The sequence below is a fragment of the Rhamphochromis sp. 'chilingali' genome (genome assembly GCF_963969265.1).
Source record: "Rhamphochromis sp. 'chilingali' genome assembly, chromosome: 8".
In the NCBI taxonomy this organism is placed as follows: domain Eukaryota; kingdom Metazoa; phylum Chordata; class Actinopteri; order Cichliformes; family Cichlidae; genus Rhamphochromis; species Rhamphochromis sp. 'chilingali'.
The window spans coordinates 37,642,719-37,667,242 of NC_137935.1; the positions used below are offsets into that span (position 1 = coordinate 37,642,719).

At 41.9% G+C, this 24,524-nt stretch overlaps 1 protein-coding gene across 1 annotated transcript; it reads left to right on the forward strand.

Moving 5' to 3' along the window:
• The first annotated feature begins 2,082 nt into the window (after positions 1–2,082).
• Positions 2,083–24,314, forward strand: LOC308400544 (PHD finger protein 12-like). The gene is given in 16 exon segments (XM_080888309.1): positions 2,083–2,811; positions 3,057–3,238; positions 5,986–6,058; positions 10,481–10,937; positions 11,059–11,179; positions 11,258–11,390; positions 11,485–11,649; positions 12,864–13,007; positions 13,844–14,540; positions 15,692–15,796; positions 15,920–16,066; positions 16,181–16,276; positions 21,415–21,497; positions 21,593–21,731; positions 23,112–23,540; positions 23,543–24,314. Coding segments are annotated over 16 exon segments (3,066 nt in total). The 5' UTR covers positions 2,083–2,745; the 3' UTR covers positions 23,572–24,314.
• The last annotated feature ends 210 nt before the right edge of the window (positions 24,315–24,524 follow it).

Here is a 24,524-nt window from a genome sequence, read left to right on the forward strand (position 1 = left end):
AGGAAGAAAACAACTACAGCCTGTGCCTATCCAGGATTTTGAGGTGGTACCTGGTGCCCACACTGACAACAAGGTGAAGTAGAAGACCAACAATTAGCTAGCCAGTTTTAATGTTCTATTTTTGTTGTTGCTTTTGTTTTGAAAGGAAAATTCTAAAGGAGCCAGTTGAGGTGGTTTGGGCATCTGCCTAGGATGCCTCCTGGACGCTTCCTATAGGTGAGGTATTCTGGGCAGTGGACTCAGTGGAGAGATCACACATCTCTGCAGGCCTGGAATGTCTCAGTATTCCCCAGATAGAAGAGGTGGCTGTTGTGAGGGAAATCTCTGCTTAGACTGCTGCTCTCGCAACGTGAACCTGGATAAACAGCAGAAAATTAATGAATGAATGGATGGACATTTTTACTAGTTATATATCACTAATTAAAGTTATACTTATTTTACTTTATTGTGCCTAATTTTATTTTCAACTAGTTATTATTGTTGTTAATTGTTAAGATTTTATTAAGCTGCACACCACTCTACTTATTTAAGTTATTTAGGTTTGTTTGATTTAAGTCAAACATTAACTACTATAACATAAAAATTTCCCAGTTCTGGGATAAATAAACTATATCTTTACCTTAATATCTAAATACTTCTATTTTACCGAGACTTTAAATGCAGGACCTTTACTTGCTGTGGATGTTGCGATCATGCGTGTACTTTAAGTGGGCCTGCACAGCATTTTTATTCCTTGTCTACCAGTCCCATATATTGATGCAATGCCCCACATTTTAATGTGCTCTAGTTTGCAACAGAGAACACCAAGATGAAAAAGTGTGGTTCAGAACTGATGTGCTATAAGTGCTCTGCAAGAGCAGAAAAGTGCTGCATAACAATCAGTCCGTGTGCTGACCTATGGATTAATTGCTATTAAAACTGAAACAGACAGTTTGGCTGCTAAAATATATTTAAACAGTTTTAATACTTAATATGATAGACATGGTTGCACAAAACAGAGATCATACCTTCTATTTTAAGATTGGAAATTTTCATTCACATAAATGGCAGTATATATATCCTTCACATAACTGATGCCAAACTGTTAACTAGCATAGTTTTTTTGTTTTTTGTTTCTAGATTCAGTTTTCATCATCTCTCAGCATTAGTAAGGTGTCCCACACAAACATATTCTTTACCCTACATGTAGTGTTTTGGGATCTGGTCAGACTTTATAGTTGGTGTGATCTGGTTAACAAAAACCAGACAAACCTGCAATAAATACAAATTTTATTTATGTGAGAACTTATATTATTTAAGTGCTAGATGGAAAATAAGTAAATTAGGGCTTCATACATTCTTAAATAAATCTTTGGTTTAAGAGAATATAATGGTGGATTATTGATTTGTTAATGTTTTGGATGTCTTTATTTTCTAATGATCTGTGCATTACTTCAGCGTTTCACTTTGCACAATCTGGTCCTCTCTTAATTAAAGAATGTGTTTCAGACTTCAGCAGCTTAACCCGGTGAGGACTTTAATTGCAAAATACACAATGCCCTCTGTCAGAAAAGTCTGATTGGTAGAAGGATAACTAAGCGCTTTGAGGACAGTGACAGCTGGTGTGATTTGGTGCTATGTAATTAAAACTAAATTGGTTTGAATTGATCTAAACATTTCTGTTAGCTTAACTGACTTGTCATCCAGCTGGTATAGGCTCCAGCCACCCCGCGATAAGGATAAGCGGAAGAGAATGGATGGATGCTGTCTACATAGACTACATGTTGAAATAGACTACACGTTGAGCAAGCGGAAGAAGAATTAAGATGGTCATTTGAGCAGCTGAAACGCTATTGTAGCAGAAGTGCAAATTACACGAGTCGTGTTCTTTAACAAACAATAAAGCTATTGAAGCAAGAAGCAGTTAATGCTACTCTCGTAGCAGCACAATAGTAATGAGTAGTGCCATAAGGCAACCGACAGGGAAAGTCATAGCAAATAAAATAACTTCAAAACGTCAGTGCCACTCAAAACACCGTGTAGACAATGTTTTACCGCTTCGTTATAATGTATCCGTAATTATCTATATCCGTTCCAATACGCATGCGTGTCCGGTGTGCGCGGTTGCGCCAACTGTAAGGATGTTGCTAGCAGCCAGTGTAGATGCACAGCCTTTTCACAACAATAACATCAACCAAATTTGCATTTCCACATACTTGATTTGAGGATTATACATTCCGGACGCTGTCGGAAACCAGGTTTTGGGCCGTACTACATCTAGTTTTCTCCTGGATTGTTTGGTTACATTTTGTTTTGACAATGGGAGCGGAGGGCTTTGCAGATTTACAGCGCTCCTTTTTGCAGGAGCAGAAACAAGAATCATGGCTGGCCAGCTAGGCCGCAGATGGATTGTGTAGCTAAGAGCAGTAGTCTACTGATAGAAAATTCTGTATGTTTTCGTGGCACTTACACATAAAAAGTGGTGCTAAGGAATCAGTATTTTAACTACATAGTTAGACGTCATTTTTGTTACCTTTTTATGGCCAACCACGGCAGCTAGTGAGACCGCTAGCTTCACAACCTTGACTGGTTGACGTTTGCCTAGCTAGCTCCTTTGGGCAGCTAACGATAGCTAACGTCGATTTACCAGACATCCTCTGACCGAAAACATTCGGGAAGTAATCTCTTACAGGATTTATCGTGGTTATTGTGAGCACCGAGGCTCTTGGTTCGCAAATTCCTTTTGCAAAGTCTGTTTCTGGATGAATGTGGGACAAAATGGAGACACCAACGATTGTGTACGATTTGGATACCTCTGGGGGCTTAATGGAGGTAAGGCTGCTATGTCTAAGGCCTTAATTAAGCGAAACATTCCTCTGTTGCTAACACTTTAATAAATTTTACCAAATTTGAATCGCAGCTGTCATCATCACTATAGCCCGCTGTCAAGCTCTTAGCTAGCTAATTCGGCTTGGTAACGGAGGCCACAAATTACTGTTACCGCTCTCTATAAACGTCACAGCGGACACTAGACACTAGCCGCGATGTCAAACTAAACAGCTGAACAACTTTTGCAGCAAATTCAAACACTACTGGCGCCCCCGAAGTCAGATGAGGTAGAGAAACGGAGTCGGAAACTGGTGAGGGACGTCCGGAGGAGCGGCAGGGCGACTAACCACGACACCTGCGATAGTTGCAGGGAAGGGGGAGACTTGCTGTGCTGTGACCACTGTCCTGCAGCTTTCCATCTCCAGTGCTGGTAAGTTATTTGACTGAAGAACACGCACAGAGTCAGTAAAACAAGCGGAAATAACTGCTAGTCCCCGTCAGTTATGTGTAAAGATGGCTGAATGCTAACTCCAGTGATTGTCCTCGGTTACCGTTTTGCTGTGGTTCCGATTCTCATAGACACATGATTTGAAATGTGTAAAGAAATGATCTGTTAAATGATTTCATTTTGCCTGATAGTTTTTTCGCTACAAAAGCTCACGCTTATATCAATGAAAAGTCAACATTAACGATCAATTGTTCTTCCGAAATTCCCGCTGTGTTCTCCGTTCACGTTAACCATGGAGGCCGGCTTTAGCCGCTGTGTTGCACTCTGTAAGGTTTATTATTAACTCCCATTTTTCTCTGGAAGCTGCTTGCATGTCAAATTTACTTCCACACATTTTCAGAATCTCAGGAAATAAACCAGTTAAAGTTAATTAAAAGACGTTTGGTGATCTAAGATAGGAACTGATAATTAAAGTAACAGAGCAGAATGTTTTCTTGCTCTGGGAGGACTGTGCACCGTTATCCCAGTCGTCTATCTTGTATACTGACTTTTGGACTTTATATAGTTTGAAAGTGTATAGCAAACTTATTTTCACGCGTCGTTAATGAAAATATAACACACAGGAGTTTGAAAAAAAATGCTTAAATATGTCGTATCTGCAAGAGGCTTGAATTAGCTTGCAGTCGGTCCTCCCCTCCTGCCGAGGCTGCAGCCAGCGGAGCTGCTGGTAAAAATGTAGCCTCTGTTTACAATATGGCGACCTCGTTGCTCTTTCCCCCCCTTCTTCCACCGCCATCTTACAAACCTTTAAAATCAACTCTGATGGAAAAGGGGTGCTTTAAAAATACGGACGAAATATTCCGCAGTTTTTTTGGACGGGTATAACAGCGTTTGTTGAGGTAATTTCGGTGCCGCAGCGATAAATAAATACCCGTATCATTTTTTTCTGTATTACTTTGGTATTTGGAAGAATTGAGTCCAGACTGTCACCTGAAAACCGTATAAAACTCGTCTGTACATATATAGCCACACCTGTGGACGCCTTCAGATTTTAAATATGTATTGACGAATTTTGCTGCTTTGATGTCTGCAATGTAAAAGACAATATTACATGGGGTGACAACTCAGTTGTGCCATGCACAGCGCATCTCACATGTGACCACTTCAAACACAAACATATCATTAAAAAAAACTTGTTTCATTTTTTAAATCTGGAGGAATGTATTTTTGTCGTCATTTTACTGGATATGTTTTGTATTTCTTAGTCCAATTTTTATGCTAAATTCTGCAATTATGAATTCATACACCGGGTGCATCAGCAAAAAAAGTTTAAAGTTGACTAGAAACTATAGAAACAAACAGCCAATAGAAATGAATAAATTGTTAAAAAATAATAATGAGTAAAGAGAAAAAGTAGGTAAATAAGCTTACTACAAGCAAACTACTAGTACCCAGAGAGAACCCACGCAAACACGGGGAGAACATGCAAACCCCACAAAGAAAGGCCCCGGCCAGGTGGTAGAATCAAACTAAGGAGCTCCTTGCTGTGAGGCAACAGTGCTAGTCACTGCACCACCATGGTTAAAAATGCAAGTTAAAAAGAAAGGAGTAACAAAGCATAATAGATAGATGGTTCAGTTTGGTCACTAAGTGTAATTTTATGAATAACTGTTAAGCGGATGGTGGTTGCAAGTAGCAGATGAGTGATGGAAATACCAAGGTAACAGTTAACCAGACATAATTTTAAAAAATGGTAAGGTGAAATGAGGTGGATCTGACGAAAGTTTTCTTGAATGGGGGCAGTATGTAGTAGGGGTGGGGGGAAAAAAATCGATACTGTGTAGTATCGTGATATTTTGTTTGCTAATAATGTATCGATACAGGGATAGCAGAAATCGATATTTTGTTACAAAAAAGGTTTTTGTGCTCTGACTTCAGAGCATGTTGATCCTTTTTCTGAGCAACAATCCTGACATTGCTTCACTGTCCAAATGTGTTTAACTTGTTTTTGGCAGCAATAAACATGACAGTTTACTTATTTTAATTTAAGACATGTTTTATTTTAATTACGTTTAAAACTTTTTTATTTAATGTAAAATTATATTTTGTTTTAATTTACTTTCAAATTCTTCAGTTGCTGAATGGGCTGCATAGTTTTCATAAATTGCATAGTTCAGAATAGCTATAATTGTACCAGATGGTTGCATTCAGTTAAGTTGGACTAGACTGTAATACAAACCGTTCAGTTTGTCAACAATAAAACTGACTGAAATGAGAGAAAGACTGAGTGTGAGACTTTGATATTAGATAAATGAATATTGATAAAGTTTACCTTTATGTACAGAATCTGAATATTGCAAAATATTTTTAAAAATCGCAATAATATTGTATCGTGTGTTAAGTATTGTGATAATATCGTATCGTGGGATGTATGGTGATTCCCACCTCTAGTATGTAGTGTAAAACATAGGAAGCAATTGATTATTAATGAATGTGTCAGCTACTGTAATGAAAATGTAACATTGGTAACTGCCATTACTTTGCACTGTGTGGATGCTTTTGTTGTAATGCAGCCATTGGCCCACCAGATGGAGACAGAAGAAGCTAGACTTTTGTTTTGATACCAAAACAATGGGATCAAATCAGTTTTTCATTTCAATGAAATGGGAATTAGAAATTGTGATTCATTTTATCTTATTAAATATTTAATTTCTGTCTTCTTACGACAGCAACCCACCTCTGAGTGAAGAAATGCTTCCTCCAGGGGAATGGATGTGTCATCGCTGCAATGTTCGAAAGAAGGTGAGTGACAGATGTGTTGTTACACATTTGATTCATTCTGCTTTTGAAATGTATCCTGGAGAGTGTGTTCTATGTACTGATAAATCAGTTCAATTCAATTTTATTTATTCAGCACCAAATCACAATAATATTTTACCCTACAATAATACATGCAGTAGGGCTGCACGATTTTGCATAAAATGAGAATCACGATTTTTTTGCTTAGAATTGAGATCACGATTCTCTTTTCCAGTATAAATATTTATTGCGCTTATTAACTGCACATCAACTTCGTAACAGTTGAGACTGAACATAAAAACAATAAATAAACATAAAAACAACAAATGTCTCACATTTTGTCGTTGTACTGCTTGAAATTCCGTCTCCACCGCTGCTCGACGCTGCATGTATAGAGCAGGTAGTGCAACAATAGAAAAATAGTTGCGGGACGGCACTGTGTAGCGTTTGTCTAGGGTGTTGATCATTTTCCTAAATCCCTCGTTTTGCACAGTATTGATGGGAGCCATATCTTTGGTCAGGTGATAAGTGATAGCCTCCGTAATTTCTTTGTGCCTGCGGGAGTTCGACGGGTATAGGGAAACGCTGTATAAGGTTTCCGTTATTGATGTTTGGGTGGTTGACCGGGACGGATTTTCTCCTGTCACTTTGTCGTCATCCCTGACGTGCTCTCCGTTGTTTTTTTCCCTGCCAATTTTAGCATCACACAGCACAGCTTCTGTATCACGTGGTATAAAGCTCCGCCCTTGTCATTTGTTGAGCAGGAAGAGTGAGCGCTTGTTTTCACGCAGATTGCGTCCCGGATCAAAATGCGGTACAATCGTCGTCGCCTTTTTAAAAAAATTTTTTTAATTGTTGTCATTTGGAAATGAGATCGCACATAAGTATGAATCGAGATCGCAATTTTTCTAACGATTAATCGTGCAGCCCTAACATGCAGAGAAAAGCAATGAGCAAGCACTTTGGCGACAGTGGGAAGGAAAAACTCCCTTTCAACAGGAAGAAACCTCTGGCAGAACCAGTTTCAGGGAGGGGCGGGGCCATGACACATAGTGAGTCAGAAAGGTGACTGAAGAAAAAATACTCGATGCATCATGGGAGTCCCCCAGCAGTCTACACCTATTGCAGCATAACTAAGGGAGGATTCAGGGTCAACTGATCCAGCCCAACTATATGCTTACATATGCTGTATGTGAGGAGCAGGATTTTGAATTCAATTCTGGATTTAACAGGGAGCCAATATAGGAGAAATCTGCTCTCTCTTTCTAGTCCCTGTCAGGACTCTTGCTGCAGCATTTTGGATTAATTAAAGGCTTTTCAGGGAGTTTTTGGACAATCCCGATAATAATGAATTACAATAGTCCAACCTAGAAGTAATAAATGCATGAAGTAGTTTTTCAGTGTCACAGTGAGACAGGATATTTCTTATTTTAGAGATATTACGCAAAGATTGGAAGTCAGTCCTAGATATTTGTTTAATATGTGCGTTGAAGGACATATCCTGGTTAAAAATGACTCCAAGGTTCCTCACAGTGTTACTGGAGGCCAAGGTGATGCCATCCAGAGTAAGAGTCTGGTTAGATACCATATTTCTAAGATTTTCAGGGCCGAGTACAATAACCTCAGTTTGATCTGAATTTAGAAGCAGAAAATTAGAGGCCATCCAGGTCTTTGTCTTTAAGACATTCCTGCAGTTTAACTAATCGGTGTGTGTTATCTGGCTTCATGGATAAATAAAGTTGGGTGTCCTCTGCATAGCAGTGAAAATGTATACTATGATACTGCTGATGATACTGCCTAAGGGAAGCATTTAAAATGTAAACAGAATTGGTCCTAGTATATCCATAATTAACCTTGGTGTGTGAAGCGGACTCACATGAACAAATTGGAGTCTATTAGATAGCCGTCTGCTCCTTGCTAACTAAAATATAACAGGACATTGGAGTAAATTCTACCATCTCAAACTTTCTGTTTAATCTGTTTTCTGTTTGATTTTTCTTCAGCTGTGTGAAAAAACTTTAATCTCAGCCAAGCCAACTTACTCAGGAACACATGAAACACTGGAAAAAGCCAAACAACAACATTTTTAAGTTATCTAAGTGACTTATATATCATGTTTAGACCACGGGGGGTCTGAAAACGATGTGCCAGGAGTTCGGTGTTCTCGTCGGCTCTAGTGAGCCTTGAGCCCCGGCTAGCTATCGAGCTGGTGGGTAACAGATGTCTCCGAAAATGTTGGTGCACTTTTGCAAAAATGTGATGTCTTGATAAACTGATCAGATATTTAAAGTTTAGACAGCTGAATTCTCACTTGAAAATATCTTAAAAGTTTATTTTGTGACCCACAAAGAGTAATATTAAAATTAAGTAGCTGCCGTCATTGTTGGAAACTGGAATTGGCTGGGCCGTGCTATGAATTCTAGGATAGGTTGGGCAACGAAGGATACACCCGACCCATCCTTGAAATCTGGGGAAATGAAGGACGCATTTGTCGGAGTCTTCGAATTTGGACAGCCTTCCTCGTGTCGCTGTAATGTAATCGGCCTCCAAATGCAGTCTCCAAAGGGTGCGGCCCCTGAATTTGGACACAGCTATGATACCGGAGACTGCGGCTGTGTCCCAATCCAGTGACCGTACGCTTCAGAGTATTCACAGTTTGCGTACTAGGAACGGCGCGTACTAGGAAGTACGAGAAGTGCGGAAGTGAGAGGTTGTGAAATGGGACGGTCTAGCCTTCGTCGCGCTGCTCAGGTTGCCTAGCAACCATGATACAAACCGCGAGAAACGTTTCATACAGCATTGTTTGACAGAAATGAAGGAGAAAAAATGTTTTGTTCGTTCATTTTTTTTATGACATCACTTTGATTAGTTGAGTATCTGAGGCTGAGACATGTTCATACTTTTATTCCACAACCGGAGAGAAATAAACAGAGAGAGAGTGCAGGACAGACAGACAGGTGACAGTCTCAGGTGTACACACTGCTACAAAACAGCACAAGAGAAGGAGGATTTAGTGTTTGTGTTATTACGAGTGCTAAACAAGAAGAGTTCCCAGATGGTACAGTGGACACATGTGTGACTCCTGTGATTAAAGCATCTTTCTTTCAGCTTAATGAGTGAACCGTGAGCTCGTTCAAACACACGTTAAAGTCCGTTTGGCTCGACACCACCGAACAGAGGCAGCAATATAACATAGCTAACATTAACAGTGCAGTGAATCCTGCTTGTGCCGTGATATTCAGGACTGCAAACCAAGCAGCATCACTGACTTTCAGCTTGTTGTGTTTGTGGATGTATAACTGACTTTAATTATCCATAAAATCATCACATTCTCTGTCAGATTAAGGTTGACTATTGAACGGCGTATATTTTAAAGTAGAGGCTTTAAAACCAAGCTGACGCTGAAAGTACAAACATCACTAATGTCACACAACTTTGCTGACATGTGGGCAACAGTAATGTTTTAATGTTCTTCATTATTAAACATTTGCACATAAATAAGTGACATAACATTCAGTACTCACTTTTAAAAGTTTACTCTTCGGCTGCTCCGCTTCAGCCGTCTGCCGTATTTATCGGCAAAATTATCCACACCCACTGTTGCGCAATGAATTGTGGGATGTATGGGACCACGAAGTCTACAACAGACCACACTTCAAATTTGGGGAAATTGATGGCACATTTGGCAACCGCATTTGGAATACACTTTGGATTGGGACAGCCGTCGTTGCGTCGCTGTGACGTAATCGGTCTCAAAATGCATACTTCGAAGCATGCGGTCGCTGGATTGGGACACAGCCTGGTTCTTCTTCCTCGGGGTTTAACGGCAGCTGGCATCCTTGTACATGCAGTGCTGCCATCTTCTGTTTCATTTCGTTGTTACACTCTTAAATCCTACTACTTATTCCTGCATCTTTCGGGGTCTTACAAAGCTTCAAACGACACATTGACTATTAAATTAGTCGTCAACGATTTTGATAGTCGACGTAATCGTGGCTAGTTGACAAATTGTGGGAGCCCTAATACAAACCACTGCAGAAATAAATACCTACAGCATGCTCTAATAAATATTATGCTTGACCATAATAATTTAATAAAATATTATGGTCAAAAGTATTGAACGTTGCACTGAGGTCTAACAAGTACAAGTACAGAGATGAGTCCACTGTCAGAGGCCATAAGAAGATTAACTGTAACCTTCACTAAAGCTGTTTTTGTGCTGTGATGAGCTCTGAAACCTGACTGAAACTGTTCAAATAAGCCATTCCTCTGCAGATGATCTGTTAGCTTTTTTTTAAATGATTTTTTTCAAGAATCTTTGAGATAAAAGGAAGATTAGAGATTCATCTATAATTTGCTAAGACAGCAGTGTCAAGAGATGGCTTTTTAAATCAGTGTTTGGGTTTTTTGTGTGACTTTGTACAGAAAAGAGAACAGAAGTCTGAACAGACCAACGGCCTGCCAGAGAAATCCTCCTCCAAGCGCTCTGCTTCTCCATCCGTGGAGCTGGAGCTCAACGCTGGCCCACTGCGGCTTGACGGTCTTCCTCCGGGGGCTGGAGCTGCAGGCCCTGGTCTACGAGTGGCCCAGGTACGACTATTGGACCGCAGAACCAGCAGCAGGCCAAGCAGCCGACCTGGGACTCCAAATTCCAACACTTCATCCACCCCAACCCCCTCAGAGGAGCAGAACGATGGAGAGGAGGAGGCAGCAGAGCCTGAGGATGAAGTTCAGGGTGCAGAGCTCGAGAGTTCTACAGTTTCTGCTCCGACACCGCGACTCCTCAAGAGGCCCTTTCAGCTCCTAATAGCGGCTGCTATGGAGAGAAACCCCACTCAGTTTCAGCTGCCGAGTGAGCTCACGTGCACCACTGCACTACCAGGTCAGTCAGTCATAATGACTACCAAAATATGATTTCTTTCAGCACCCTAAGTTTAAAATACCTCTTTATATATGCAGTTTAGACTGTTTCTTCAATGTTGCTCTTTTGTTTGGATTTCTAGGCAGCAGTAAACGGAGGAAAAAAGAAGAGCTGCTTGGAAAGCCCTTCAGGAGGCCTCAGCATGAACTGGATCCCAATGGTCTAGTCCCTTTGCCAGTCAAAATCTGCTTTTCATGCAACAGGTCAGGAGTTCTGGAGCACAGTGCAAAGAAGTAGAAGCAATGACAGCAGGTACTAATTCTATTTATTTGGTCTCTCAGGAGTTGCAGGTTGGCTCCATTGATCCAGTGCGATTACTGTCCCCTCCTGTTCCACATGGACTGTCTGGATCCTCCACTCACAGCTTTACCTGCCGGCAAATGGATGTGTCCAAACCATGTGGAGCACTTAGTAGTAAGATGCACTGTGCTGATTCTAAGCTAAAGCTGCTTTCCCTTTCCTTTTATTGATGTAAATTTTTATTGATATATTTTTGTTTGCTATGCAGCTGAATCAGAGGAGCCTCAGCCTGTCCAGCCGCTGTCAGCTCTTCGATCAGTTCCAGGACAGGATGTCCCAGCACGCAGTTAAGTTGGACTTCCTGCGTAGAGTACATCGACAAAATGCTCCCAACCGGCGCACCACTCGCCAGCGCAACAAGAAAACCATCAAGGTAGACGTGTGTCTCAGTGTGACGGTGCAGTGTGTTGGATTTCATATAATCCTTTTTTCTTGGCCACTGGAACACAGGTGGAGATCTAGGAAATGAATGGCTTTAATAATATATCTGTTACACTAAGACAGTAATACCTAGATATAGGGCTGGGCTAAATCATACCATTCACGCTAATACCGGTGTAATGTTGGGCAACGATAGGAAAATGACATATTGCGATAGAATATGGGTAAAACGCACATGCGCAGTGCCTTTGTTTACATGCGCACACGGCGGCGACGCAGAATGAGAAGAGCGAAAGTGGATCGTTGAATGAAACGGATGAACCAGAATTCGTTTGTAAAAATGCTGCAACTTCAGTGGTGTGGAACTGGTTTAGCTTTCATCCGTCAGATACACAACAAAGCACTATTTTTGGTAGCGCGTGCTAGCGGGCCGACGTTATTACCGTGTTTTTTGGAAAATACGGCGCACTTAAAATCAATCCTTTGATTTTTCAGAAAATCGACAGTGCCCCTTATAATCCCGTGTGCCTTATGTATGAATTCTGGTTGTGTTTACTGACCTCGAAACGATTTTATGTACACGGCGCTCGAAAATCTGTCAAATGTTTCAGTACGACTTTGCTAAGCTACGAAGCCACACCGCTTGATGGATTGTCGGAGCGTTACGGCTATCGTAGGCGGAGCCTCGCGGAGTGATACGTACTGTGCTTCAACATAATATTACAGTACTGTGTGTGTATAACCTCTTTTTAAGTTTTGTGGATATTATACATGGTTATGCTGAGGATATGTCGACCAATTTCCACTGGAAATGTCTTTTTGGTTAAACTGTCAGCAAGGATTTGCATTTGCACTGTAAAATTTTTATATAACTTTAATGCACATAAAAAACAGCTGCTTGTTTAAGTGAAAATACATTGATGGTTTTTTTTTTTTGCACTAATAAAGTTGAGGAGTTGGAAAGTGTTTTGTCTAGTGTCAATTATATAGTTATCGCAAATTTTCAAATGTATATCGTGATAAATATTTTGGTCATATCGCCCTGCTCTACCTAGATACTGACATTCTGTCTTTTTTCCAGCTTCTGAAATTTAAGCAGTTGTGCACTTGTATATGAAGTGATGCTATTTTTAGACACATCTGAACGTACTGGTTAATTTGCTAGAAAGTGTTAGATTGTCTCTAACAGTCAGTGTTTTTATTCAGGTGCCAGATGCCATCAAGTCCCAGTACCAGAATCCTCCGCCCATGCTGCTTCCTGCAGGGGTGCGCCAGCTGGAGCTGGTTTGTAGTGGCATTCCTGACCATCAGCCCACAAAGCATTTCACCACAGAGGCTGAGCAGCAGGAGGTAGGCACAAGAGAAACCAGCAGCTGCCTAACATGTTCTTTAAGTCAGATTGTAATGATAGTTCCCTCGAAACAGGCTTTTGTGTGCTACAATCTGTGTCATCTGATGTAATAGGATGTGAGATTAATAGGAGAGCAGCGTAACCTCCTAAGACCCAAACTCTTTCATGGCATGCATTTTTAATTTCTCTTTGCTATTTGGGCTGATTGGGACCTGATGAATGTAAAACCAAAGAATTATCAGATTTTATTTTTTACCTGATGTTTGTTTCTGAGAAAAATGAGATCCACATATGAGGACATTCGATTTAAATTTCAATAGAACAGTGGCAGTATAACGTCCTCGCATGTGGAAATCAGGCCTTTGTAGAGCAACATTTAGTATTTTGGTCTAGCCAACCCAAAATGTGATGTTCACATATGTGGACACCAGGTCCTAGGAGGTTAAGGATGATTGATCGCTTTCCTTTTCATTTTGGATGATTGGATGAGAGTTTGGACAAGAAGTTTTTAGAGAGTTAGATTTTTGGTGTAGATGAGTGAAACACTGACACATCCTGTGTACTGTGTTTATCAGAAAGTAACAGAAAATTCAGTTTCAGAAGTTCTGAAAGCTGAACCAACTGCTTCACGGCACTTTGCAACAGTTGCATTAGAAAGTCTGTTTTTTTCACAGACTGTAGAGCTTTGAGTAATTAATTGAAAATTGCAGCAAAAGATAAATTCTGGTATCTGTTTGTTTGTGTGATATAAATGAATCCTTGATGAAGGGGAGGGCCTCTCAACAGAACTGCTGGTTGCTTCTTTATAAAAACATACATGTGTTGTGTTGAACAGTGGCTTCAGGATGTCATCGCTCTCCAGTGCAGTATCATGCGACACCTATCCATCAAACAGAAGGCCTCATCAACAGAGTGGCACTTTGAGCAGAAAGCAAATACACAATCAAGTGGAGCATCAGAAGACATGAAAACTCAGGCCTCATTAGAAAGGACTTCTTCCCCTGACCCCTGCTCTAAAGCTTGCAGTACACCCAGTGACTCCCAGGGGGCCTCTCTTTCCAAGGACAGCCCATCAGGGCTAGTTCTTTGCAAATGCACCGTGACACCATGTCAGAACTGTAGGAAACCTAATGGGCCTCTGGAATTGGTTCAGCCTCCCAGAGCCAATGGACCTGTAGACTGTAACAGTGCCTCAGATTCCTGCAGGCAGGCTGAGCTACAGAACAGACTGAAGGCTGGGAAAACGCCATCAGCTTCTGCCTCTGGACTGGTGAACCACATAGGAACAGAAACGGTTAAGAAGGAACCTGAGAGCACTGTAAATGCATGTGCCCAACAGAACTGCCCCACTGCCCCCACGATATGGCCCCACAGTGGCCAACAGAACCACAGGAGCCAGACAGAGCCCCAGGAGGAGTGTGTGAGCACCGATGAAAAGCCCTCCTCAATCACCAGCAGTTCCTTCACAGATGCACCATCTAGAGGCAGCCAGGAGCACGACACAGTAAAGTTTGGATCAGCACCTACTCCAGGTACACATCAGAAATGTCAAAGCTGCAGTCTAAATGTATCACTTTATACAGCTAATAATAATAATGATGATAATAATAGTAATAATATACTCAAGTAATCATTATGTTACTCTCTCCTCATTATACATGTAACGGGGGCCATGGTGTGCATGAGAGAACATTTAATTTGAGGCTATAGCAACATTATTTTGCATATTTATATTAATATAAATACATTTTTAACTTTAAGAAATTGTGTTAATAGTCATGCTGTTAGGCTGAATTATTATTAGTATTAACATCTCCACTTTCATAACGTCTGTTTTGCATTAAAGCACAGAGAAGGCCTCAGAACTGAGAATGGTTATATGCTCACCTTTCTTCACTGCAGCCACTACATGCTTGTTTGAAGGCTTACACACATTCACTCGCACACTTTAACACACATGCATTCACACGCGTGCACACTGACCAACTCTGCTTCATCCAGGAGATGCAATACTGTCAGAACTCTTTTTTTTCCCCTTATAATGTAAGAAAGAGCTCCAAGCAGATGGGAAGAAGGCCTTTTTATTTCATGCCTCAGTCTAGGATGCATAGCTTATTTTATTTGGCAGATCACTTAAAATTGTGATTCTGTTATTTCTACTTCTAATAATTTATCAGTTTTTTGTCTTTAGGAAAATGTTTCTTCAAGAAAGTGGAAATGTGATTGTGATATGGGATGTAAATACAGTGAAAGAGTTGAGCTCTTTTGGCAGATACTGTGTATTGTTAAACTATCAAAACAAGCATTTTCTAAAGTGGAAACAAATGAAACGTTCATTTTAAAAGACCTGAGTTTTCTCTCTTTTGAATGTTTACTGTTGCTATTAATTGAATACTCACTGCTGACATAATCGATGGTGCTAACAGTTTTCTTGCATATTTTGTGTCGTGCAGCCCCATTTACCAAAAGGATACATGGCCATTTAAGAGCACATTTTATTTTCAGTTACTGAGTTATGAAGAAAAAAAAGTTATTCAGATACAACTTGCTTTGCCTTCTATCTCAGTAATAGTTCCTGTGCACTTTTTTCCTTTATAGTGAACTATCAAAAACTGTCTTTTTTCTGGTCCTTCTTTTATCTCATCTCATCAATTTGTCTCTTTTTTCCTCTCCTGTCCCTCAGACATAAAGGCTGCTCCTGCACTGACGGACTCACTGCTGCCCAACACACTGCCCTCCATCACCAACCTGTCCAGCTGCATGAAGGATGGAAAAGAGGAGGATGGGGGTGAGTTTGTCACTCTGCGGCCACATGTGACAGTTTAAGAGCCTTCGTATTGCTGTGTTCTGCTATGAAACACACGAAGATGTAATTAGCTTCTAGCGGTTGTGTGTGTTTGTGTGTGTGCAGGGATTGAGCTGGACAAACTGGATACAGAGATGATCAAGCTCTTGGCCTATCAGAGGATCCAGCAGCTCTTTGCTCCCAAAGTGCCCAGCACTCAACCTCCCCCCACCACCAGCACTACCCCAAAAACCTCAGCACCCCACCCAAACAGTAAGATACCTTTGCACTACAGTTTAGTCTGTTTACTTGTCAAGAAGTCAGTTTTTCTGCTGTTTGATTGCTGTTTTGTTCTAATTATTAAAACCTACACTCTCCTCCTCCCAGGTCAGAAAAAGGTGCAAGCCAGAGCGGTCTTTTACCCTCTGACAGGAAGAGGAGCAGCTGTCAGCATGTGCTATAGGACGTTACACATAGGATCAGGTAGGACATTCAGTCGCTGTGACTTTGACCCTGCTGCATTCTGTGCCCTGGCTCTGAGCCACTCTTAGGTTTCACCTTTGATGAGGAAAGGTTCACGTACTGACGTACTTTATAAAAATCATACCACTTCACCAAACTCCAGTCAATCATGTTTGATTTAGGTTAGACTCTTGCCTTATGACTAAAGTTTAGTAAGACAGAAGTGGAACATGGGTAGGACGCCATTATACCTGCTGTGTGGTGCCTGGCAAATGTCACCGTATAGCAAAATTGATGTTACATGTTGTAAGCTGTCATCTCTGCTGGTCATCCATCCATCCATTTTCTTCCGCTTATCCAGGGCTGGGTTGCGAAGGCAGCAGCCCAAGCAGAGAAGCCCAGACCTCCCTCTCCCCAGCCACTTCCTCCAGCTTGTCTGGGGGAATACCAAGGCGTTCCGAGGCCACCCGAGGGATATAATCTCGGTCTGCCCCGGGGCCTCCTTCCGGTGGCACATGCCCGGAACACCTCACCCAGGTGGCCCCCAGGAGGCATCCTTGTCAGATGCCCTAACCACCTCAACTGGCTCCTTTCGATGTGGAGGAGCAGCGGCTCTACTCTGAGCCCCTCCCAAATGGCCAAACTTCTCACCCTATCTCAAGTGAGAGGTCAGCCACCCTTCGGGGGAAGCCCATTTCCGCCGCTTGTATCCGCAATCTCTTTTACACTCAGCTCTCTTCGCCACAACAGACCCATATAGCGTCCGCATCACTGCGGCCGCCGCACCAATCCGTCTGTCGATTTCCTGCTCCCGTCTCTCGTGAACAAGACCCCGAGATACTTAAACTTCTCCACTTGGGCGGGAACTCGTCCCTGACCCGGAGTGGGCACTCTACCATTTTTCGGCTGAGAACCATGGCCTCAGATTTGGAGGTGCTGATTCTTATTCCCACCGCTTCACACTCGGCTGCGAACCATTCCGAGGGAAGCCAGAGGCTATCACCCGATGAAGCCAGCAGAAACAACTCCATCTGCAAAAAGCAGAGATGAGATCCTGAGACCACCCAAGTGAAAGCCTTCCACCCCTTGGCTACGCCTAAAAATTCTGTCCTTAAAAATTGTGAACAGAATTGGTGACAAAGGGCAGCTCTGGTGGAGCCCATCACCCACCAGGAACAAGTCCAACTTATTGCCGGCTATATGGACCAATGCAACAGTTGTATAGGGACTGAATGGCCCGTAGCAATGGGCCAGACGCCCCATAATCCCAGGACTCCCCGAGGGACACGGTCGAATGCCTTCTCAAAGTCCACAAAACACATGTAGACTGGTTGGGCAAACTCCCATGCACCCTCAAGTATCCTTGAGATGCTGAAGAGCTGATCCAGTGTTCCACGACCAGGACGAAAACCGCATTCTTCCTCCTGTATCAGAGGTTCAACTAACAGACAGACTCTCCTTTCCAGCACCCTGGCATAGACTTTCCCAGGGAGGCTGAAGAGTGTGATTCCCCTGTAGTTGGAACACACCCTCCGGTCCCCGTTCTTAAAGATTGGAACCACCACCCCGGTCTACCAATCCAGAGGTACGGCCCCTGATCTCAATGTAACATTGTAGAGGTGTGTCAACCAAGACAGCCCTACAACATCTGGAGCCTTCAGGAACTCAGGGTGGACCTCATCCAACCCAGGGGCTCTGCCACCAAGGAATTGTTTAACTGCTTCAGTGACCTCGCCCCCAAAGGAGGTCCTCGAACTATTCCTTCCACCGCCCGGCAATTTTCTCAGTCTAAGTCAGCAGCACTCCACCCGCACTATACACAGTGCAGGTTGAACACCGCTTTCCCCTCCTGAGTCGCCTGACGGTTTGCCGGTCCTGGCCGCCGCCTGGCTCACAATGCACCCTACCCCTACCGTACCTCCTGCGGGTGGTGGGCCTGCAGGAAGATGGGCCCATGTCCCTCTTTCGGGCTGTGCCCGGCCAGACCCCATGGCGGGGCCCCAATAACCCTATGGCAGGGTGAACTGTTCCCTCGATGGTCTTGCCATAGGGGTCTTCCGAATCGCTCTTTGTCTGGTCCCTCAACCAGGACCAATTTGCCATGGCAGACCCTACCAGGGGGGCAAAAGCCCCCAGGCAACATAGCCCCTGGGATCCCTGGGACACACAAACCCCTCCACCACAATAAGTTAGGGATTCGCAGAGGGGACTGCTCCATTTTTATGATGCATCGTTCCATTGCTGCTGCAGCTGGGTTAAAGTCTGTTTTTAATGGCATCCTAACATCATATCAGTACAGAAGTTTAGAGGTTCACAGGTTTCACAGAGGGAGATGTTGAAACTTTGAAACTTGGCAAAAACTTTAAAATTCCTTGGCTTCCAACTTTGACTTCTTCTCCTTCTATACCAGCGCTGATTTGGAGGACGGGCAACACCTATTGTTCAGAAGAATACTGCAGCACGTACATGCACCGTAATAGCTAGCATGAATGGATATAGCTGTGTGATGGCATTGCCGGTGATACGCAAAGTTGCCAACACAGCAGGTGTACCTTGGACCTGAGCTAGTCACTCCTACAAATACAAAAATGGGAAGTGATGCAGAAGCAGTTTGTGGAAAAACTAACAACACCCCATCATTCATTAGCTTGCAGAATCACCAGACATTCTTGTTTAGATTTGCTGATGTGCTTGGAGTCATTGCACTGCCTGATCCTAGGTGAATTTTTTTTGGGACTTTAACTCCTGGAAATATTTTGCAACAGTCTTGAATGTTTTCCACTTGAATAGTGAATAATCTTTCTCATGGTAGAATTATGAGCGTGTTTGGGACTGGCTTCATGCAACTTCAGATACTGACATGCAGCACTCATTTATTCTTTAAGACAGCGGTCCCCAACCTTTTTTGCGCCACGAACCGGTTTATGCCTGACAATATTTTCACGGACCGGCCTTTAAGGTGTCGCGGATAAATACAACAAAATAAAACTAGTACCAGTACCGAAAAAAAGATTTATTCATAACACACGTGAAAAGACCCAGGAAAACCAAGTCAACGATAAAAACGATAAAAAATAACGCTGAAAACCATACATTTCACACCTGAGTCTCAACTCTCGCGGCCCGGTACCAAACGACTCACGGACCGGTACCGGTCCAAGGCCCGGGGGTTGGGGACCGCTGCTTTAAGACATCTTTCCTCTTTGGCATTATGTACACACCAGAATGCTTCTGGGTTTTTATAGAGGTGGTCACTCGTGCTGATAAGTTAATCAATTGTGTTTGATTAGCAGTATGTACCTGCTACTTGTCATCTTTATTTCTATGGAAGCAACAAGGGTTTGCTTAGTGTTTCATACACTAATTCTGCATTTTGGCTTAGTTTTTTTCAAATACATGGCAGTAATGTCATATTTTAGAGTATAATATAATAATATATCACAATCTCTGCATCATTAGTCAGGTTGAGTGATAGTTGATACTAGAGCAGGGCGATATGGCCAAAAATATTTATCACGATATATATTTGAAAATTTGCGATAACGATATAACCGACGATATAATTGATGCGAGACAAAATACAACTCCACAACATTACTAGCGCAAAAAGACAACCTTCCATTTATTTTCACTTAAACAAGAAGCTGGTTTTTATGTACATTAAAGCTTTATAAAAATGTAACAGTGCAAATGCAAATTCCTTGCTGAAAGTTTAACCAAAAGGCATTTCCAGTAGAAATGGGCTGACATATCCTGAGCATAACCATGTATAATATCCACTGAAGTTAAAGAGGTGCTTTGCAACATTAAACTGCAGTGTGCAGTACGCATTTTTCGGACCATAAGGTGCACAGGATTATAAGGCACATTAAGCGAAACAAAGCAGTCAGATAAATCAAACTTGATTAAACTCATTCTTCTTGCTTCCTCCACTTCTGTACCATTGATTCATTAATGTTGAATTCTCTGGCAGCTGCTCTATTCCCATGTTGCAGTATATTAATGACTAACCTCGTATTGTGGATGGATTATCTCAGTTGTTCTCCTGACTGAAGTTTGGTCCGTTTACAGCATCCTGCCATGCGATTGCATTTGTCTCTAACCATGAAGAACCTTCACGTTAACTTTTATAAGTGGAAAAGTGTTAGTGTTCGTCCTCCAGCTTCACTGTTTATGTTATGCTAACATAGCTGTGTCGCACATCATTATATACCAGCTAGCCCAACTTCAGTAACCCTACAAACGTCACTGCTGTTTAGTTTCCTGTCTTCATTTATGTTGGAAGTGATAGCAGAGCTGTACGTTTGATTTTTTTCAGAAATCTCTCAGTCAGAACATGCAATATCATGCTTAGGTAACTAGCAAAACTAGCGAGCTAACTTCCGCTAGCTTCCTGCTAACTTCTAACTCCGTTAAATGTAATAACTTTTGTTTTCATGGATGCCTGGAAGTTAAACTTTATAGTTACACCTGGTAAAGCAGCAATGCTGATCGTTTTATTAAAGATGAAAGAATTTAGACAGTTTTTAACGCTCAGTGATGCTGCAGTGTTGTTTGACCTGAAGCATACGGAGTTTAGGACCCAGATTACTCCCAGATTTAAGAGCATCTTAGTCCGACAAATACGACAATAACGACGGCCGCTTGCATGTTCTGCAAAAAAATGTGCTTTGTCGTGTATCTGACGGACAAACACCAAATCAGTTCCACATCACTGAAGTTGCACCATTTTTACAAACCAATTCTGGTTCATCTGTTTCACTCAACAATCGGCCATGTGCGTATGAAAACAAAGGCACTGCGCATGCGCGTTTTACTCCCATTCTATCGCGATATTTCATTTTCCTATCGTTGCCTAACATTATACCGGTATTACCGTGAACGGTATAATATGGCCCAGCCCTAGTTGATACCGTCATCTTTAAATCGGAGTATTTTAAGCAAGTTGTCTGTGAAAGTAAGTTCTTAGACCTGTGAGGGTCACAACAGGACCATGTGGAATAAAAACTACTGAACAAAAACACAATATGTCACATTGGAGTGCAGGTCATTAAAATACATTTTGACACGTCAATATTGCAGAAAAAAAATCCATGTTGCAAATCTGTATTCTTTGTGTTGTGGGAAAGGGTGTTTAAGTCTTTAACTGTTTCTTTAAGGTGCTGACATGGATGTGTGCCTTACAAACTACGGTCACTGCAACTACGTATCGGGGAAACATGCCTGTATTTTCTATGACGAGGTGAGGCTGTTAAACTACATCACTCTGCAGAGCACTCCTGTGGTTGTTAGTGACCAAGATGTAAATGACCAAGATGTGTGTTTGTCGTCCTTCAGAATACCAAGCATTATGAGCTTCTGAACTATAGCGAGCATGGCACCACAGTGGATAATGTCCTGTACTCGTGCGATTTCTCTGAGAAGACCTCACCATGTCCACCCGGTGGCCTGGTAGCCAAAGTCCAAGGAATCATTCGTAAGTACATCTCCGTCATCTGTTTGGATTGGCTTGAAGGAACCCAGGTCTGTGTGCCCAGTTTGACTTGGACTGCTGATGAGGTCGTCACTCATAGATTTTGTATGAACTTTTTATGAATATCCATCCATCTTCTTCCACTTAGCCACTCATCTGTATGTGTTCTGGTTAAAATGGTTAAAATTTTAATTGTGAAGAAATCATAACATCATTGCGTCTGTAAATTACAGGAATACTTTAATTTATACTCTAATACTGAAAAGAATTATTTTTAGTTTGGCTAGAATTTCAGGAAGTGTAGCCCCCCCATGTGCTTAATGTCAGTGTCCTGTTTGTTACGCTGACACTGCTCCTGCATTTTTGGTCAGCTTTTAGTGTTCTTCATCCAAATTGTGGTCAAGGTCACATTTGTCATTCTTAATGGGTACATGTAATTAGTTTGTGCAGTGCAGTGAACCAATGACAAGAAAACTTATCACCTTCTTGCTGTAATTCATACCTTAGAGTAGTCTATGAGATGTGCTGAGCTATGCGTGCTTATATTTAAGTGAATAATATTAGCTTAATATAAAACTAAAATAAATAAGTGAACATCATCATTAGCTGTCTTCAGTCAGCCCATGTTCTTGGACTGCAGCTGCTGGCTCTTGTTCTGCTTTGAGTCCCAGTGAGCTCATTGTATTCTCATTGTTGGAGAACTGCACACGAACCAGTTCTCCGTCTGTTGTAGGTTCTGGTTAGAGTGCCAGCTTGAAGTGCAGGAAAAAAACAAACCATGAGTTTGGTGTTGGAGTTCATCTCCATCCATAATGGCGATCTAGCCAGCGAGCCTGCTGGTAGAGAAAACACCAAATGGGAAAGAACGGGCTGGCTTATTATTAGCTATTGCAATTGCAAAGTAAAAGTAAGGATGTAGTAAACGTACAGTACAGTGGTAAACTTGGTGCATGTGGCATTGTAGCAATGAGAAAGGTAAATAAAGTGTAAAATGAGCAGTCAGATATACTTGTTCTGTGGCAGACCACGTTATGTAAAGTCTGAATGTTGCTGTATCACATAAAGCTTCCAGTCTTAATCTGTTATTAAAGATCATTTGGACAGATGTTTGATTAGTAAAGAGCTGCAGTGTGAAACAGCATTAAATCAGATTTCTCTGAAACTGTTTATAGATGATGAGTGTAAAACATGTTTGCCAGAGTTCAGCTTTCCACATGATTTTAGTCTCATTTTCAAAACAAAGTGTTCATTTTTATTTTGTGGATAAAATGTAATCAGTGAAATCTTTTCATGGTTGCATTGTCTCCACATTAATGGAGTTTACTGTGACACTAGTCTGTACAGACGTCTTTCTCAGACCTGCTGCATTTCTTCTTTGCGTAGGTCGCAGTAAGAAACGGGAAGAGAACGAGGGAGCCAACTCCATGGTGGGGTTGTTGCCAGTAGGAGGAGTGATGAGTAGCCAACGTCAGGGTGGTGCTGAGCCGTCTTGTAGCTGCAAAGCGAGTAGCTCCAGTCTAATTGGAGGCAGTGGGGCGGGCTGGGAGGGCACGGCCCTGCTCCACCATGGCAGCTACATCAAACTGGGCTGCCTCCAATTTGTCTTTAGCATCACTGAGTTTGCCAGTAAGCAGCCCAAAGAGGAGCAGGCCACTACACCTGCTGCCAGTTGCACAAGCACCACCACCAGCAGCAGCAGTGTCATCAGCACCACCCTCAGCACCACCGCTAACACCTCCACACCACCACCACCCAGCACTGCCACAACAAGCGGCTTTTCCAACCAGGATGAGGCTGACTCTGAGACTGTACCTCCCCACCAAGTGCCCGTACTGCGTTCTAACTCTGTTCCATAATCCGCACAGGAAGCCCCGCCCTCCCTCTTATTTTGCACCTTCTGTGTCACGATGAAGGGAAAGCTGCACAGCTGGTTGGTCAACAGGGAAAAGTTCTTCTTTTTTTTCTTTTTTTTTTAAATGGTTTATATCTTTGCATGAACTTGAAGTATTATTGACAATCTCTTTTTTTCTTTTTTCTTTTAAATGACTGACGTAACCGTTAGGACCGTTAGGACTTTGAGCAAACATTACTTCCTTGGGCTCAATCTTTGTTTTTGCCAGTATATTAGTTATGTATGGTGTAACCTTTTTGTCAGTCAGCCCATTTAGCACAAACATTTTTTTTTCTTTGTAGTATTCAATTCCATACATTCTAATTTCTTTTGCTGCTTTTGCACCACAGGTAGCTATATATGTATGAAAACATACATGCTTATACACTATAACATGTATATATAATGTAAATACATTTTAATTCAGTGCCTCTCGATTGGAGAAACATTGGATTTCATGTAGATTTGCCATTTTTTGGTTTTTAACTGTACAGCTCATTGAATTTGTGATACTGTGTAGAGTACCAGACGTTTTGTGATAAAACTTGTTCTTAGTCTGTACTTTCCGCTGTAGTCCATCTGTAAATACCGTATAGTTTTAGCACTCATTTTAACATCTTGTGCTGCTGTGTATATAAGCACTCTGTCTGTACCTGCTTGTCTGTTCAAACCTGTAAATACAGAAAGATTTTCTAAGAACAAACTCAGTGTTTATGCCTGTTATTTTCAGCCTTGTTCTAGGTCCACTTTGAGCTCTAGTTTGGTTTTCACTTTCTGAGACAGCAAGTTCAGTACTGACAGGGGTGGATCTACAAGGGTGGCATGGGGTGGGCATGTGCTACCCTAAAATAATCTTTGCCACACCCTAGTTGTTTGCATATGACATGTTGTTTATTAAAATAAGT